At 37.5% G+C, this 19,632-nt stretch overlaps 1 protein-coding gene across 1 annotated transcript in view; it reads left to right on the top strand.

Annotated features, from left to right (window-relative positions):
• Positions 1-1,512: 1,512 nt before the first annotated feature.
• Positions 1,513-19,632, top strand: part of NFX1 (nuclear transcription factor, X-box binding 1) — a gene marked incomplete at its 5' end in the record, with an annotated part of 47,696 nt that continues 29,576 nt past the window's right edge. The window contains 9 exons of the mRNA XM_009573264.1: positions 1,513-1,618; positions 6,918-6,989; positions 8,611-8,750; positions 9,829-9,928; positions 10,070-10,287; positions 11,391-11,488; positions 12,952-12,982; positions 14,124-14,206; positions 14,728-14,836. Coding sequence (XP_009571559.1) covers positions 1,513-1,618; positions 6,918-6,989; positions 8,611-8,750; positions 9,829-9,928; positions 10,070-10,287; positions 11,391-11,488; positions 12,952-12,982; positions 14,124-14,206; positions 14,728-14,836 — 957 coding nt within the window. The remainder of the gene's footprint in view (positions 1,619-6,917; positions 6,990-8,610; positions 8,751-9,828; positions 9,929-10,069; positions 10,288-11,390; positions 11,489-12,951; positions 12,983-14,123; positions 14,207-14,727; positions 14,837-19,632) is intronic.

Genomic DNA, 19,632 nt, shown 5'->3' with positions numbered 1-19,632 from the left:
GATTCTATGATTCTATGATTCTAATTTTATCTAAAGTTCTCTTTATCTAAATGTGTCAATGTGTCAGCTAAGAACAGTACAATGCAGGTAAGACAGTTTTTGTATGACAGTGTGTGAAATCTTACGAGTATAGGGATAACAATCAAGTTAGAATGATTCCAAATGAAAATTACACTTTTAAGACAGGTCGTCCATCTGTTAAATAGGAAAGAAATTCTGCCTAGGCTTAAAGACTGTTTCATAGTTTTAGGAGATCTACAGCAGGAACCTCAAGTTGTCCACAGGGTTAATATTAGCCGAGCACCATGTTGGAACATAAGACTTCAATCTTGTATAGATAATTTTACATTAACGATACAGCATTTGGACATCACCAGCTTATCAAAGCTGTCTTCTATTTGATGCAAAATACTAACTATGTGTTGAGTGTAGTTAAGTGTAGTTTTTTTCACCATTCCATGAGGAAATTCCTAGCTTTTTTTTTTCCCTGAATCTTCTAATTTTCAGGATTTTCCTGGATATTTGACTAGTTTAATTGAAACTCAGGTGAATAAATGCCATATGTGGTGTTTATTTGTATTTTCCTAACTTGCTACTCATAGAATATACAAAGGTGTACTAAAAGAATTAAAATGATACAACTATGTCGCCAAAAATATATTTTCTTGATGTTTTTAATTGTTGCAACTCAAATTTGTAATATTGGCTCAGTTGCTTCATTGTTAATTTAATTCCCCTCTTGCAGAGAGCCAGATTAGGTTTGCATGTGTTAACCATGGCAATTAACTTTAACACTGATGATCATGTCATGCACTTACAGCTATGAGATTTGCGAACAGTATGTCAGATTTAATTAAAATATGGTTTCAGTGCTTATCTGAAATACAGAATACTTGAAGCAAATGTACTGGATTTATCACTTCTTCTTCAAGACTTCCTGCTGCATTCATCAAAATGTCAACCTTTAATGTTTAGGTTTATGTAAAGTCTGCTTCTTTTTAGAGAAGTGACTTTTATAATTTGCCCAGTCATTTCATTCTGCCCCTATTCCTCATCACCTTATTGGCTAGATCTTATTTTCTGGGAATGGTGTCTTTTTTTTTTTTTTTTTTTTTTTTCTTTTTTGTCTTCTGCATTGAGGCAGCAAGGGAGTTTCACCCTTTAATTTTCTTATCTATGCAGCCTGACCAACTAAAGGGGGCTTTTAATTTTCTTGTATTTTGTCAGTTTAATTTGATGTAAAATACCAGCTACCTCAGTGCCTGCTGACGGCATAGAAGGAAAGAATCTTCTGGAGCTTGATGTTCCAGTGGCACTTACTTTTAAAGAAGTTGAGTATGTATCAGTACTGAAAGCGGAGAAAAACATAAAACATACTGTGTCATTTTGTTTTTCAAAGACGACTACTGCCAGTATTGAAAATACAGCTTATTCTTTTTGGTGTGATATTTTTCCCAAACTCAGTATTTTATTCAAGGCAATAAATATGTTTTTGTCTTTGACATGGTTTAGGTAAGGTGCACAATCCTGAATGGAATAGAAATGAAATCCCACATAGCTGTGGTGAACTTTGTGGAAAGAAGAGACAGTGTTTGGACTGTCCACATCTTTGTAACATGTAAGTAAATGTTTATTATATGAATATTGAAATGATCTAGAGAAAATTTCTGAAGACTGTATTTGGATATTTTTTGACTATAGGATATGCTTAGAGGTGTATTTGGTTTATCTCAACTGAAGCCTAGAAGAAATGGAGGCTATTTGAGTTTGTATGTCTGAAGTGAGTTCATATGAGAGAACGAACACGAGGTCAGCAACAATAGTATCAACATTTCCATCATGTTTTAGGAAATGAACCAGCTGCCTAACTTGGTTTCAAGAACTTTCATTGAAGAGAAGTAATAGTGAATAGAAGTAATTTTAAATGTGTATCCGGTGGTCCAACAGTCGTTTTACATGCTGCTTTTCCTGTAATAGTGTTTGTATAATCTTAACCTAAGAGCCAGTGGTACTTAGTTAAACTGAAGGACTGCTTACTTCTATTCTTTGTTTCTTTTTCTTTTCTTTGGCTTGTAAACTGTTGAGGGATAAGAGGGCATTATATGTATTTATCTATTTTTTGAGACCACCAGATAGTTGAATTGGAATTCCTCATGGAGATCTTAATCAGTATACGTAACTTGGATTGTTTTTGCTAACATTTATTAGTATAATTCAATGAAGAGAGGCAAAGAAGAGCAATTCTATTTTCAGTTTTGGATGTTTTCCTTTAGATCTTTTTTTAGCAGTGTGGTGGTATTATATTGATAAGGTTAACAGCATTAGGCGAGCTTTTTCAATGTATAAATATGCTTGCTAGTCAGAAAAATAAATTATATGTTGTTCCTAGCATATCTAGATTCATTTTCCATGTGTGGAAGTTGGTCCATAATACCTGTTCATATTTCTGTTTTGAGAAATTCTTAATAGTCAGAAGCAGTTCTTTCTGCTCTTGGTACACAATCAAAAACTTCAGTCATTCCAACAAATAGATTGTCATCTTACACTTTTTCCAAGGTTTACTAAAACTCAGACCTTTACTAGAACTTTACTCCGAACTTTTTATTTAATGTGTTCTCTTTCAAACCTATCTCAACATCTTGTTGAATGAAAGAGTATTTCTTTACTCTTTTAATACTTCTTTCCCACATATGAAAATATTATATTAGATTTCTTTTCAGACTGGCATTTCAGTGCTATAGTTGTTTTCTTAATTCATCATCATACTAGATCTTCTTCACTGTCGTTTGCAGGATAAAACTGAAACATAGATCAGCTTTCAGACTACATTTGATGTAGCTGATATCCTGACTCAGCACAACACTGATTCTCTTGGAAGCTAGCTGCTGGCCTCCATCTCAGGAGATGCATGTGTCCATGGAGGACTTTTTTGCCCAGTCAGACATAAGTAGACTCCTTAACTACTTTGAGAAGTCCCCGATTGCAGTCTGCTACCTGACAGACTTTCCTATAGCGCTTGTATGAAACAGTTATTCTTCCTCTGTTTACAGTTTACAGCAGAGGCTCAGTCTCTGGCATTCTCTTCTGGGAAGTCTTCTGAACAGTAGTGGCAATATTGTGCCTATTGCAGGCTACAAATCTGTAGTCCTGGTAGTCTGATCTGCATAAAGAGCGGTGAAAATGTGGACCTTTTAAAGTCCCGGCTTGCTACCAGTTTAAGTTGTAGCAAGTGTAAAAGTGTTATCATTCACTTTGTTCCACATGAGTAAAACCATGCTGAGATCATCCAGTCCTGGAGGTAAGGAGACAGCAAGGGTGCAGAGCAAGATAATGGGTGGTTTTGGCACACTCTGGCTTGTGATAGTGATCTGGAGAGGAATGCACTTTCAGCATCAGTGTTACCCAGTTTTGGATATTCCTCAGTATACCTTGGACACTTCTTCCTCCCATGTGGGATGGGAATGAGGACACACTCTGCCTCCATCTGCTGTGTCAAAAAGCAAGTAGAAATCTGTTCTCTCTTGCTGTATCAGGAAGTGGTGGAGTTAGAGATGTGGAGCTTTATCATCTGAATGCATCTTTGGCAGTCTTTTACTAGCTTCTACCCACTGGACAACCTCAACTGGTCTAGAAGTCTGGATCATGATCTGTATCTGGGCAGAGTTTTTCCTCAAGAGAGTACTCAAAGGTGGACTTGTTGCCATCAGAGCCAGGAGTCTGCTTCATGGTTCTTGCTTGAGTTTAAATGATCTGAGAACTCTTTTCTTGCAAGTACTTGTTTCTTTGGATTGTGGATCTGCTGTGTGCCTTTTTCCTCTGCTCCCACAGGTTCCCATAAGGTGAGAAGGGTTGAACCAGAAATGCCATTCTGCTCACTGAGATCCTAAAAACTTTGTTTTTCCTTTTCTTTTTTTTCCCCCTCTTCTCTCTTCTGGGTCAAATGTTTCATGTCATTTTCAAGACCTTCTACCTCACAGTGTGACGGGACGAATTCTCTGGGGTAAGCTATTCATGCTCTTCTCAAGTCTGTGTGACTTTAGTTAATAGTAGAGATTTGTCCACTGTTATGGGCAGTGAACTGAGTCTTGGTGTGGTGTTCTTGATGTTGCCCTTTCTCCAGTATTTAATCCCATCTATTCTGGGAAACCCTTTGCAGTTGAAGTGTGTGGGACTCATTTAAAGTCCAGCTCCATCCGTTGTCTTCCAGTTGAGGAGACCTCTGTATCTGCAGTCCGTGAGCCTCTGACAGAGCTAATCGGGATGAATCCTGTTATGAATCCTATTCATTGGTGGGACTTGAATCTGAGTCTTGGGGAACCTGCTTTCTGAGTCATGGGATTCTTGCTTAGTTTCTTGTCTTTCTTTGTGGCTATCGTATCAACAATCAGAGTATGGGAGATTTAGACGCTTATAGCTATCCCCTGCTCTTTATATCAGAATTACTTATGCAGTGCCTAGCAACAGAATCTGAATTGCAGTATTGTCTGAGTTTTCAGAAACCACACACCGTGTATCTACACTGCAGCTATCTGATGTGACACCACCAGGATCAAACAATGATCCCCTTTTCTGCTCATATGTGACATCAGAGGAACATTTTTCTCATTGCTTTGCATTAGGATGCTTGTATTTGCTCCCTCTGCCATGTAGATGAAATGTGCAGAGTACAGGAGGTGTTCTAAATAAGCCATTGTAATAGTTGTTGGTGGTCTAAACTTCAGCCTCCCTCCTGCTGTCTGCCTTCTATATGCATTGTGTTATGGTGTATGCTAGGCTTGTGCGAACGATTGTCCCCTGTGAAATGAGCAGCTCCGAGAGATGTGACTGGTGATACAATTTTTTGGTGGTGCCAGTTGTGCTATTCCAAGTGCTGCTTAGGTGGTTACGTTATTCTTAATATAATATCAAGTGGCAAGTTGAAGTGGGTGAAAGTGGATCTTTGAGAATCGTGTTTTCGCTTTAAAACTGAGTAAGCATCAGACTCTTGTGGCTGAGGAAAAAGAATTGGATTAAAAGTCATGGGAAAGATTTGGATCCTTTTACTTTAATACTTCGTAAAGTGGTTAGTTTTATCAAGAAAACATGGAGATTTCCCCCCCCGCTGCATTCCCTGAGTATGAAATGAGACCTGCATTTAAATCAGAAGGTGGCAAATTCAGAATGCACAATGCCTTCTGCTAGGCAGGGCATCTTGCAAGAAATTGGTGCAAATAATTAGTAAGATTCAAAAGAAAACAGATCCTGGTATGGGTAATAAGAATGTCTAGAGCTCTCAGCATCACATAGACGCTTTTGGAAAGGCTATTAAAGCTCACACGCTGGTTAAGAGAGATTAGGATGACAGCCAGGTTCAAGCAAGAAGCCAGGTTCCAAGTTATGACCTAGATCACAGTATTTTAAGTTTGTATCTACTTTTAATCAGATTCTTCAGTTTATAAGCTGGCATACAGCCTTTAGAATCCTACAAGGGTCTGTGAGAATTGAAGTCAAGAAAGTGAAATATATAGTGCTGTCCTTTTACAAGAGGTTTTCTGTGGCAGAATGCATGTTAATTTTCATTGTCTAAAGTTCCACAATACAGTTTTAATTAATTTAATGTTTTTGCTTTCTTCCTGTTTCCCTCTGTATTGTATTTTCCCTGCTCCATCCAGTTTTGCTCTTTTCTCCCTTTCCTTGTGCCTGCTCTGGTGCTTATTTAACTCTTTATGCTGTAAAACTGACCTATCAAAGAGGGAGGGTTGTGGTTTCCTTGATCGTTTGTTTTTTGGTTTTGTTTTTGGTGGTGTTTTTTTGTGTTGAATTGGTTTATCATGTAATGGCTTGGCTTTGCTGTTAGAGCTGGCATAAGTTGCATGATTAGATTAGGCCTTCTTGTCGACTGGGGGGAGTGGTAGAGGAAAAAGGGAGCTGGACCACTGTAGACAAACTGCTGACATGACTCAATTATATTGCCTGTGACTATAGTAACTGGTGTACTAATTAGTACTTGCGTAGCGACTGTACTTGGGGAATTTAGTAATTACCATATAATTGGATAGTCTGTATTTATGGGGTTTTTTGCTGTTGGGTTTGGTTTTTTTTTTTCCTTTTTCTTTTGGCTGGGACATCTGGGCTGGTCAGTCCTGGCCCATAATAATTGCTCCACGTGAGAGTTGCTGTATTTTCAAAGGGAGAGAACTGAGAACTGGTTAAGGAAGAGTGCAGACAAGTTAAGTGTAATTTCACAAACCTGGGCTTGTCTGTGCCCAGCAGAGGTCTTACATGCAGACAGGGACCATCTAGTGTTTCTTGAAGTAGGAGGTGAGATCTCATAATCAAGTAAAGGACTGCCATTGATGACACTCACAGGAAATTGCACTTGATGGTAAGAAAGAAAACTGAGGCAGACTTGCTGCATCTCCCACGCGTTACCTTACAGGAAGAGGAGCAACAGTTCTTACTGGTGGCTTTAGAAATGCTGAGTTGAAAGATAAAGCCACCAACTCAACAGAAGAAATTAATAGAGAAGTGTTTGTCTCTAATCTATTTAAGATCATTGAAGAAGGAAATGTATTAATGGTTTGGACATGTGATGTTTGGTTTGAGTGTTACCAGTGACGAACACAGTTGAGTTGATGCCTGTCTGCTGGTGAAATGTAAAATATGAAATGTATTAGTAGCGCTGTTACTGTTGATTTGACAGTAGCAGGAATATTGAAGTTTTCTTTCAACATCAGTGACATTTAGACTGATGCAACTGTAATAATCTAATATTTTTTTTCTTGTGTTAATAATGCTTTCATAGCCTGCAGGAGGTGGCTTGTATAATGTTCTGATAATGCACTGCAGATTGAGTCATGATGGATTGTTTCTTTGGGAGTGTAGTAAAGCTAAAGTAAACAAAATTGTAAAGTTAACTTTTTTGACTTATTTTTAAGCCTGTGCCATCCAGGACCTTGCCCTTCGTGCCCAGCCTTTGTGACAAAAACATGTGAATGTGGACAAACAAGGTGAGAATGCTTCTATTATACAAACAGAAGTTTATATAAGAATAGTTTATTAAAAGTTTACGGAACAAAGTTTATTCTGAGCTGTAACTTTTATTTGTGCACTAAAATTGGAGAATTTTATATTTAAAAAAAATGCAATTGCTTTTAATCTTTTAAGAAAAAATAAAAATAATAAAAAAATAAGTTGTCTGTGTTAAAAATCAATTTATGGTACATGTAGCTGAATTATCCAACCAGTCTGTGAGTTGATTTGATTTTGAAATCCTATTCTAGTATTTATTTATTTTATTTTGTAGAAGACACAGAGAAAGAAGTAGAAAAAGGTTCACACCTTTTCTGTCTGAATGGAATGTCATGTTGAGTTACTTCATTCCAGAAATAATAATTTCAAAAATAACATGTACATTTCTGGGAAGCTGTAGCACTAGCAAGAGAGAAGTCTGTAGTATATTCCAGACTTGAAGGCTATCTTTTCCTTGCATGTTTGATGCGTACAGTGTCTTTGCCAACAGCAAGACTGTACTGCCTATACTCTATGTGATCTCTCATACTCAGTTGTTCTGAGTCTTTAGAGTCCCTGTTCTAGCTACCTAGAACTGATTCTGTATAATAAAATGTTTGCCTGTACTCGTTTCCAGAACCGAACCAAACAAAAACCGATTTCAGTGTTAGCATTCTTGCTCTAGAAAAAAGGTTTTCAGACTTCTACAATTATTTCTGAAACTTTGAATGTAATATTAATTGATCTTAATTTTTCAAAAGAAGGTACAACTATTTCTGTGGCAGTATTCGTGGTTGAAAGCACTTGGTCTTCAGCAGAAAAATTGATTGGTTGTAGATTACTGAATTTCATTTTACATAGTAAGATCACCTTTTTTTTTATTCGAGCTATTCCTTGCATTTAAAAGTTTAATAGATGCAACCAATTTTGATTTATTATTTTTTCCCAGGTGTCAACTATTTTCACCAGATTGCTGATTTTTGTAATACTGCATTTAATACTTAAAACTTGCTTCTAAATAGCATTTTTTCGTATGTACTGTGTTAGCATCCAAGACGTATGGTATGGCACCTCTGACTTCAAAATGTTTTAAAGTAACTATTTCAAATGTACATTTTACAGCGATTGTATGAGGCTAGCCAGAATGGAAAAAGAGGAGAATTTATTGTTTTGTCCCTTTTTTTTAAACAATTTAATTAATAAACCCAACTCTTTTTGTAGACTACTGACTCACTATAAAGGCCTATCGTCACTGTGCACATCCCTATCTTCATTGTGCTCAGTGGACTTAGAATTAAGTCTTTGGAAAGATGTCTGAAATAGAAATATCTGCTCTTCTGGCACGATGCATAACCGTACATTAGGTTCAAGTTATAGTGTCACTTTTTTTTTTCCATTTTGTTGAGAGAAAATTCCATAGACTCACTACTGTGATGTGTCCTACTTTAGGGGGGTGGGAGAGGGGAAGCAGGGGGAGGTTGTTTCCTAAAAACTCTTTCGTTAATAAGTTATGCTCCCTTTCCAAGGCTTTGGCAATTTATTGAAAAAGTATCTTCCTTCTTAATAAATGCTCTGTAGATATTAAGGTAGCTGACAGACTATGGTGTCATTTCTCTACAGTCATTCAGTTCGCTGTGGCCAATCAACAAAGATTCATTGTTCTAATGTATGTGGAAATACTTTAAACTGTGGTAAGCACAGCTGTACTCAAGTGTGCCATGCAGGAAAATGTTCACCTTGCCAATTAACAGCACAGCAAGGTAAGTATTGGAATGCCTTATGTATATCCACTCTATACTACAAAAACGAGAGGGTGAAAAAAACCAGTACCAAGAGGCAAGTGCTTTATTTTTACTTAACAAAACCAAAATCTATTGCTAGAATATTTCAAAATGGAAAATGTGTCAGCATCACTATATATTTAAATAAGAATATAAACATGACTAGAAAGAATCCTGCCAAGATGATTAGGCTTTTGGAGCATGTGCCCTATTAGGACAGGCTGGTAGTGCTGGACTTTGTTAGCTTGAGAAGGCTGAGTAGTGGCCTTTCAATAGCTATTAGGAGGTAATCAAGAAGGCAGAGACAGGCTGTGCGTGCGGAGAGGATGAGAGACAATGAGCCTAAGTTAAAATGTTATATAACTGGCTGTGAGGAAAAACTCTTTTCTTGGAACCTTATGAGGTTTTCAAGACCCAACTGAATAAAACACTGAGTAACCTGGTCTGATCTCATTGCTGACTCTGCTGTAAGTAAGGGCTTGGACTAGCTGATCCGCTGAGGGCCCTTCTGACCTGAATTGTCCTGTGATCCTACTTAATCTTTTACTATAATTCTGAGACTTGATTAAACAGTACATGGAAGAAGAGTAGAAAGAAGTATAGGAAAGCACATTTCAACAAGCTACTCACGGTTTTTGTTAAAATTTTCTAAACTTGATCTTGAATGGAAATTAAATTGTCCAAGTATGTGTGCCAGTATACAAATACACTTTTGTTGAACACTTTATATAGAAAATTGCAAGTTAATTTTCTCAACTTTTAAGGTAATAATTAACTTATGTATACTGCTTTAATAAGTAAGCTTTTTGTGCAGCTAGTACTTCTGCTTTAGTTTTTATCTCCTTATCAAAACAAAAACCAGGAATTCCAGCTTCTGTAGGACTGAGAAACCTCTATTGCTGAAATAAATCTAAAGAAGAGCAACTTCATTATCCTTCTAAAAACTGACTGTAACAATTTTTCACATTTTACCTTTTTATATTTGCTGTACTGCTGGAGGTATTTTGTCACTGATGTTTTCTTGTGTTGTTTTCTGTGGAATACTGCTTTCTTTCAGTGTGTTACTGTGGAAGCAATTTTAAAGAAGTATTGTGTGGGACAAAGGAAGAATTCTCTGATGGATTTGGGAACTTCTCATGTCAGAATATATGTGGCAAGTAAGGTTGCTATAATTTAGGCTTTTGAAAAGAAAGAGGTCATTTTATTCACACTCAGTGATCATGATACTCTTAGATAATTCCCCGTTTTCTTTTTTTGTTTGTTTTGTTTTTTTTTTCATTGGGCTTGTTTTTTTCCAGAAAATTAAATTGTGGGAGGCACAACTGTACGCAAGTATGCCATCCTCAGCCTTGCCAGCTCTGTCCACGACTTCCACAAGTAGTATATCGCTGTCCCTGTGGTCAGACTCCTCTCAGCAAGTTACTGGAACTAGGATGCGTTGAACGTAAAATATGCACAGACCCTATCCCATCGTGTGGAAAAACATGTGGCAAGCCTCTCTCTTGTGGTAGCTATGGTAATTAGAACTTTCTGCATCAGAGTATTCAAATTATCTCATCGTTTTCAAAAAAAAAAGTGGTCCTTAACTGTTTCATTTCAAGAAATAAATATTTGATTAGTGATTTGGGGTTTTAACCAAACTGAGTGTAAAAGCCACTGCAGAGCCTGCAGTCTGGCTGTTCATAATGATACCTTAAAATCAGGAAATATCTTTGTCTAAAAAGCACTAACACTAGCTAGCCTTTTAAATTTTGTTTACATGCACCTTTCCTATATTGGTAGAGGAATAGAGCTGTAGGAATTTCTGGAGAGTAGTATGTACTGATGTCTTTTAAAAGCCCACCTAGATCTTTGACTTCCGTGTGGAGACTGGTAGAGATAAATGACTTTGTTCAGATGCCTCCAGTAAATACTCATTTCCTGCTGCTGTAAGAAGGTCATGAAGTAAAAACTAGTGTTGGAAAGTTGGAGAAAGTTATGTGCAGAAGCTATTTGACACTTCAGTGAGTGCATTAGGTAACTCAGGTGTATTTAATTGAGAGATGGTGTGCAGCTCCAGTTTTACAGACTACATATTTAATCGTGATTTGTTAGACTTTAGAGAGGAAAGAGACGAATTCTGTTAAGATGAGGGCTTCTTATTAATGACTGATCCATTCTGTCAGTCCAAGGACAAGTAGAAAGGGAACGAGTAATTTAACTTTTAGTTGAATTTCAGTTAACCTAGTAAGTGAAATATGAAGGTATGCATAGTAAGTCATTCTTTTGGGTTGAAAAGGAAGAAAAAATTACTAAAAATTCCTGAAACTTGGGTAAGATATTATCACACAAAATATTCTTTTTTTTTTTAATACGCTAATGTAAAAAGTACTTAAAATGTATGCATTTTCAATGTTAATTGTAGACCTGAAACTCTAGTCTATAGATTCAGGATTTAAAAATTGAAAACAATGGCAAAATTTTATGCGCATTTGACTCAAAATAGTTAATTTGTTTGGAAACCCAGCTGCACATAAGCTTAGTATCTTTGACTAGTGATGCTCTTAATAAAAATGAAGTTCCACATCATGGATTTTATTTTTTTAGTAATTGTTAATCTTTGTATTTTCATTTTGCTAGAATTCATTCATACATGTGAAAGCCTTTGCCATGAAGGAGACTGTAGACCATGTTCTCACACATCAAATATTTATTGTAGGTGTGGCTTCAAAAAAAAGGTGAGTGTATAAAATTTGACCATGGAAACAGGTAATCTTTGTTGTTTTTTAAAGCTGTGGAGAAAAAGGAGCTGACATAGTTGAGGAAAAGAAAGCTAAGAAGTATAAGAGGTGCTGTGCTCCTTAGTTGCAAGAACCTTCATTGTATACTAACTGATAGATGCTAACTAGATTATACTGTGAAGTGCTAACATAGGCTACTTACTGTGAAGGCAATTTTTTGAACTATTTTTGCAGAGTTTACACAGAATTCTGTTTGTTGAAGCTGACTCCAAAGTCCTACATTATCCTGCAGTATTTATATAGCACAAAGAATGGTAGTTTTACCAAGAGTAATATAAACTGAGAGAAGTAAGGTAGCCTGACATAAAAAGCTAACTAAAACTTTGTAGTAATAGCTTGTAGATTTGTTGTAGACTTTTTTGGAGAGAATATGAAGTTTTTACCAGTCCTCATTCTTCATACATTTGTGTAGTGACCCAGCAGATCCTCAGCAATTGTTACATAATAATTAGTATATTTTTAAACTATGCTACTTTCTGTGATCATAGCTTTGAAATCTTTGGCTACTATCACAGGAGCTTTGATAACTTTTCTGACCTGTTATATATCATCTATAAGTAGAGATGGCTTCTGAATATGTAAGTCTGTAAGTACATAGAAATGACTGAGACTTTGCTTGAGGTTGGAACAGTTTTCTCCTGCAAGTTTGCTGAAGGTAGTTATGGGGTAGAAGGCTTCAGATTATCTTTCATTTTGAAGCTCGAAACAAAGTAGCGAGGTTTGGGTTTTAGTTTACGCAGCTTCTCAGACACCAGAAAGCTGCTTCTTGAAAAAGTGTGAGTGAACTACAGTGATAATTTAAATCAGTCATGAAAAATGTGATGCTCGGAAATGAGAACTCAGAATATAAAGTTGTGATGACTGAAGGTTTAAATGTAGTCGATCAACAATGTTCTTTTTATCCATCACCTTTTATTTTCATGTTGAGGTCTTTAATCTAGGTAAAACTTCTTTGATCGTGAGATTTGACTTCACTCTCTCTTTCTTTTTTTTTTTTTAATCAAGTCAGACTTGCATTTTTGGGACAGTTGGTCAAAGCACAAATTTATGCGCTCTGTCAATATTCTCTGGGAGAGCTCTTTTGTTTTCCGCCATGCAAGTTTCTGGTTTCTTAGGACAAACCTGTTTCTGTCTTCACAGCATTGTCTGCTGAATTAAGTGGGGAACACAAAACTACAATTTTTTTTAAATGGTCTTGAACCTCTAAGGAAAAAGTATTGTGTTAAAAGATTTGGGGTTTTTTTCCAAGCTTCTGTTTCACTTTTGTATACGTAAGTGTTACACACATGAAAACTGAGAGTGCTGCTTCTTTCTGTATCATGTGACTAGGTGTTTTCTAGATAAGTAAGTTTCTGTTATTTCATTTGTTTTAACCTAATCGCTCCCTGTTTGTTTCCTAGGAAGTCCCATGTGCTCTCCTCAGAAATAAAGGTACAATGTTATGTTACATATATAATGTGACATTGTTTTAAAAACGATACACAGCTCATATTAAGTTTGGGTTTGGTTGACGAAGTTGGCAAACATCTGATCAATACTGCTTCTTTTATCCATACTTCTGTGCCAAGTTGGTCATTTCTTGAGATGCCTCTACTTGTGGGAAGAGGTTTGAAATAACCTTCTTTCATTTCTATCCATCTTTTATGTAAAGAAAGAGTTCTTCAGCATTTGATCTCGAAGATTCCAGACAATTGTCTATTTCAGTTTGAACAGTGTCTTATGCCACCTGCCATATTCAATAGGTTGCCCCCCCCAGCATCCTGCATATCTTTGGGTCAGCTTGCACAGCTCAGAGGCAAAGTAATGCTGTTGCTCTGCTCTTGTTCAAGTTCTTGGGGAAATACAAGCTTTGATTCTGCTTCACAGTTGTATGCTGCTGGTCTTTGCATCTGAGCTTGGCAGAGAGTTCCCATTTGATGCTTCTTGGTATTCTGGATGTAGCATCTCAAAATTCACCTCAGTGAAATATTTCCTTGATGGACCCCTGTCATACTGAGGTATTTATTTACAAGATACATAAGGTAGTAATATGCATATTTCCTAATTTGAGCTTTTGTCTATGAAGACTTTGCTCTTCAGAATCCAGAAGTGATTGCTTTTGTTACCTGTGGATGGTGATAAGGATGTTCTTTGTTAGCACTAGTTTCATGAGTATATCAGAAGTAGTTGCATTTAGCTGACATTTACTGCCTTACCAATTTGAGCAGTCTTAATCTGGATGTTTGTGATACTCCAGAGTATCAGGATATCCTGTTTTCTGTGTTCTATTGTGCAGAGTTTATGGTGTAAAGACTAATGTGAAATAAACTAGTTTCATGTATTCTGCTCTCCAAAATCTTTTTGAACAAGGGTTTGTTTGAAGAAAGCCAAGTGTTCACATGGGGAATTAATGTCAAAGAGCAAGTAATTTAAAAGTTTGCTTGCTGACTTACTCTGTATTAGTCTCTTCTAGACCATGCTCTGCAACAGCCTTAGCATAATATTGTGATCGCAACTTTTGCTCTCAGCATAAGCAAAGACATAAAAGTTATGGGTGTTTTTTGGGGTTTTTTTGTTTGTTTGTTTTTAATAGCTGCTATTACATTCATGTGTGATAAGCGATGCAACAAGAAAAGATCATGTGGACGACACAAGTGTAATGAAGTTTGCTGTGTGGTAAGTTTACGTGTGGTTTTATAAAATTGTTCATTGTGGTGTGTGTTTGGTTTTGGTTGTGATGTTAAAAGACTTTTTTGCTTTCGTATTTTTCCATTTTTGTGCATCTTCAGTCTCTATTTGCAGTATTGGTCATGCTCAAAAAGTTTGTGTGTGTGCATTTATGTTGCAGTGTTTGTTTTATGGGTATCATTATAAATGTATAACCACATTCCAGCCTAAATGCAATTAAATCAGTGTAAAGGTGCTTTGCAGTGATTCCAGGGAGAATGGGGAGGGGAAGGATATTACTTAATAAAAGAAGCATAAACTATGATGAAGCTATGTCTCCAATAGAGGTCTAACAGCATCTGCTTTAAAAATTGTGTATCCGTATAGTGATCGAAAAACTGTATAGATCAGGCCTGAGCTATTTTTTGCACTATACAGTTTTGTCAATTAGTAGATTATGACCTCACAGAAAAAAATAAACCAGTGGGGTTTATAGTTTAATTCTGCTTTTCTTTTTTGCCTTCCCCTAGGACATAGAACATAAGTGTTCTTTGGTTTGTGGTCGCAAACTCAACTGTGGGCTTCACAGATGTGAAGAACCCTGTCATCGGGGCAGTTGTCAAACATGCTGGCAAACAAGTGAGTTATGTGCAAGAGTATATTTTTTCTTATATGTTACAGAAATTTATTCACTTAACTGGTCAGTGTTGGACAGAGAATGTGATCCAAATTGACCAGAATCTGAAAAATATGCAGTTGATATTGATTGTATGTTTTTTTCATGAAAGAGAAAGTTATTTCATTTTAGACGAGTTTACTAAGTGTTGGATTTTAATAGTTAAAATTGAATTACAGTGAAATATATTCAGTTATGTGTGTTGATCCAGCAATCACTTAAAAAATCTGAGGAATCATGCGAGGGGAAAAAAAGCGCTTTAGAAAGATAATTTCTGAGTTAAGGGAACTCTTGTTTAACAATGTAATGACTGTTAAAGATATTGAAGTGTGTAGCAGAATTTGTTTAGCTGCTTAGAATTCAGACTTTCCCAACTTGGTACACTAGTGATGTTTCTCTGGACAGGACCATCTGAAGAAATAAGAGATGTCAGTCACATGTGTCTTAGGCTTTCTGGTCATGTTCTGGATGGTGAAAATTGGTACTGAATTACTAGAAATAGATTGACAGCCAGCAGGTATTAATTTCCTTAGGATTGCTGAACTATTTAAAGAATTAAGCTGGTGCAATAGCTTTATACGGTATGTACTCTATTAAAAGCTGTGCCAGTTGAATATACTAGTTTTCTGCAACTGCTTTTTACCACTTGATCATATGTTGATTATTTTGCACCATTATAATAGGTAGATAATACTAAATTTTCTGAATTTGGGCTGAAGCAGACAGAAGAATGCTTCTATGTTTCCTTCTGCTAGCAGAACCTGTAGTTAATCTGGAACATCTTCATATGTGATAGCAGTGTAAATTTTTTTTTCCTCAGTCTCATATTTTAATATAGGTTTCCCCTTTCTTTATGTAGATGTAGCGTATCACAGAAATTATAAGCTATTTATTAAATGCAATTTTTGAAAGTTGGGCGGAAAAAGCCCTTAATGGATTCTTCAGCTTGTATCCATCCTTCTACTCAGTGTTTGCTTAAGAAGTTTGAAAGTTTTCTTTAAATCCATCATTCTTTAGTCTCACAGCTTCGAATTCTAGGTTTATTTTTGTATCTGCTGTTACCTACAATAAAACTGTGAGAGGAGAGTGTTTCTAGAACGGAATATAAATACTCACCTGTAGTTCCCCTTCAGGTTTCATCAAATACTGTCTTTTGTCTAGTAGTTCTGCAGTCACTACTGGAGAAAAGTGAGTTTCTTCTCAGAAACTGGGTACTGCTTTGGAACTGCTAGCTCAAATGTGGGAAAGAGGACAGTGAGATGTTGAAAGTGTGAACTAGACCTCATGACATTGGTGAAAAGGAGAGAGACAGGTTTTGTACATTGTAAGGGTACTGTTTACAGCTGGAAGCATCTTAGTTGCAGTAGTACATGGTTCTCTCCTATATCATATGCACACGGACATAGTCAAAGAACTCCATTTTTATGGAGACCAACTTTTCATGGAAACATCCTGGAAAAGAGAAGGTACTGGAACCTCTAAAGCTCACTGTGGTTGAAATAGCATTGTAGTCTGTCTTAATAGCCTATGAATATGACGCGTGTGCTGACTGTACCTCCCTTTAAAATAAATGTTTCTGTGTCCAAACATTTCTCTTGACAAAGCAAAATAGTAGTCTGAATGTCTCAGAGGTCCTGTTAGTAGCTTCTGGTCTAGTTGAGTCAGAATGCACAGATTTTTCTGAGACGGTGTTTTTCTTCACTGGATTTCATGGGTTTGATCTTCAAGATAATTAAACTTCTCCACATTTCTGCAATATTTTTGAGGATTGTATTTCACTCTCAGACCTACTATTCAGACGCCTTCTTAGCCTGGAGAGACCTAAGGATTGCCTCCCCTGTAAATTGTTCCACTGTTGGATGTAATATGTTTGAAAGGTCAAGCTTCACTGATGAAATTTTGCAGTGAGGCCCTTTTCTGAGCGCAGGAAAAGCAGCTACCTACTCAAAGAACCAGATACTTATGATCATTTGGCTTAAACCTTTGTGTCCGTGAAGTCTCTCATTCTGAATCTGTCCAGAGGTAAATCAGCTAAGCAATATCTTCAAAGATTTCTTACCTGCTTTCCCTGGATGCTGCTAGTTGAGATTTCAGAGGCATATGTTATGTGATTCTGACCCTGTAGCTGATGAGGAGTGCTTCTCAGCACTAAGAAGTCCATCCTTGGCTCTGATCCACCTGTCTAGCTACCACTTTGCAGTTGGGCTGCATCAGCCGTGGTATCATGTGCCATGGCATGGTCAGCTGCAAGCCACTTGCTACTCAATAGATTGGATTTTTTGCCCCTGCCTCCATCTCCACTACTGGTTTTGCTGGGAAGGGTGGGAGCTGGCATCAAGATATTATACTAGAGTGCATCTACACCTCTGTGGTTCTGTGTGCTTCCCAGGTACTTTACCTTTCCAGTGTCATTTGCTCAGTGCTGAAAGGTGAGGTCCCTTTCTATGCCAGGGTGTCTTTATACACACCCAGTCTGTTTCAAGACAGCAGTACATCTCTTGGGGAAAATAAATGATGTCAGTATTAGACAGCTTTTTTTTTTTTAAGTTGTCAGATATTGTATTTCTACTCTTTGGATCAGACTCTCTGCACTCCCTCCCCATCCCCATTATCCCTATTTAGTGCTAGTTAAGGAACCTTCATATAGTTAAGATTCTTCACCTATCGTGTCTCATCAATAGCAGGCAGCCAGTGTAGCTGTCTAACGCTTAGGTCTTCCAGGGACCTTGGTGTTGTGGTTTAACCCGGCAGGCAGCCAAACACCATACAGCCGCTCACTCACTCCTCCCCCACAGTAGGATGGGGGAGAGAATCGGGGCGGGGGCGGGGGAGAAAGTAAAATTCGTGGATTGAGATGAAGACAATTTAATAGAAGCAATAGCAGGCAGCCAGTGTAGCTGTCTAACGCTTAGGTCTTCCAGGGACCTTGGTGTTGTGGTTTAACCCGGCAGGCAGCCAAACACCATACAGCCGCTCACTCACTCCTCCCCCACAGTAGGATGGGGGAGAGAATCGGGGCGGGGGCGGGGGAGAAAGTAAAATTCGTGGATTGAGATGAAGACAATTTAATAGAAGAGAAAAGAAAGGGAAAATAATAATAATAATGGTAGAATATACAAAATGAGTGATGCACAATGCAATTGCTCACCACCTGCCAAATGATACCCAAACAGCGATCTCTACTTCCTGGACCACTAAGCGTGACGTCATACGGTATGGAATACTCCGTTGGCCAGTTGGGTTAGCTGTCCTGGCTGTGCTCCCTCCCAGCTTCTTGTGCACCTGGCAGAGCATGGGAAGCTGAAAAGTCCTTGACTAGTAGACTACTCAGCAACAACTAAAAACATCAGTATGTTATCAACATTCTTCTCATACTAAATCCAAAACACAGCACTAGGAAGAAATTTAATTCTATCCCAGCTGAAATCAGGACACCAAGGTTTCAGCCAGTGACTGGGTAAGAGGTCTGTCCAAAGTGTGGATATTAGATAGAGCCTATGCTAATATTTGAGATCCGTGAATGTGGTGTGCTTCTGAATCTAGAGGTATGCATGTGTGTGTGTCTTCACTAGTCAACTTCAATCCTGATGAGCTGGAGAGGAGGAAGAGGACTTGGCTATTGGTATTCCTGTTTATGTGAATCCTGTTGTTCAGTTGGCTCTGTATTAGTCTGTATGTCCGGTCACATTATTGTCATGTATGTATTGTGTGTCTTGTCTCTCTGGAATATGTGTTCAGTCTCGCTACTGGCTGGAACTGCATATTGATCCAGCAGCCATCATATCCATGGAAGTGGGACAGTAGGAACCTTTGGGATTTTAGAGTTCAACAGATTTTGCTTTGATAGACTAGGAAGGTGGAATCCTGTGATTCCCAGAGTCGGAGAACATGCTGAATTCAGCAGCTCCCTTAACATACTCCTCTTCAGGTTGGAATTGTTGTTTTGTATATTTATTGCCCCATTATTCTCTTACCTCCTCATTCTCTCTTGATCTCCCTTATCCACTGTCTCTTTATGTGTTTATAGACCAATCATATTCTCTTTTTGATCTCAGATCTCCTTCTATATGACTTCTGATGTTAATATTTTCTCTTAGTGTCCTGTTTTTCTAAGGATTTATCTGTTTGAACTGTAGTTTGCATTCCAATCAGTCTCCTTCCCGGTTTCTTTATAGTCTGAAAAACAGCAGTGAACTGTATTAATTTTTGTGCAGTGTTAAGTTTTAGTTGGGATGGTGTATGTAAGTATCTCTATTCCTTTGTTTATTTGATAACTGAGCTTTGGAATCTCATGATAAGAGTTTAAAATCTGTTTCACAAGTGCGGGGCGGGGCGGGGGGAGGGGAAGAAAAAAAGAAGGAAATGTATACTGCCTGAGACAGAGAACTTCCAAAACATACAAAGTTGGCTTTGAAGTATTTGGACAGGCTCATAAGCTGCTTATGAGGGCCATGTAATACTAAATGACATAAAGAAGTATACAGAAAAAATTATAGGAAGAAGTCTACAGGCTGGTGGCCTTCTGGTAGTTTTCTCTGGAATGTGCAGGGCCTGGCAAAAGGACAAAATCTAACCACTGGTCTGAAAAAGTGATGGTTGGGGGGAAGTCCGGAGCACAAGATTTGGATGATGTGCTTTCTGGAAGGGAATTCAAGAAATATCTCTCCATTTTTAAGTCAAGGATAGAACACCAACAGCTTTCAACTTGACGTGAGCATTTCTCTTGCTCCAGTTCAAAATGTTGCTGTCAAAGAACCGC

This window comes from Fulmarus glacialis, unplaced genomic scaffold (genome assembly GCF_000690835.1).
Source record: "Fulmarus glacialis isolate BGI_N327 unplaced genomic scaffold, ASM69083v1 scaffold1222, whole genome shotgun sequence".
Taxonomy (NCBI): Eukaryota; Metazoa; Chordata; class Aves; order Procellariiformes; family Procellariidae; genus Fulmarus; species Fulmarus glacialis.
The sequence above is the reverse complement of the archived record's forward strand: the minus strand, read 5'-3'. Positions and strand labels throughout refer to the sequence as shown.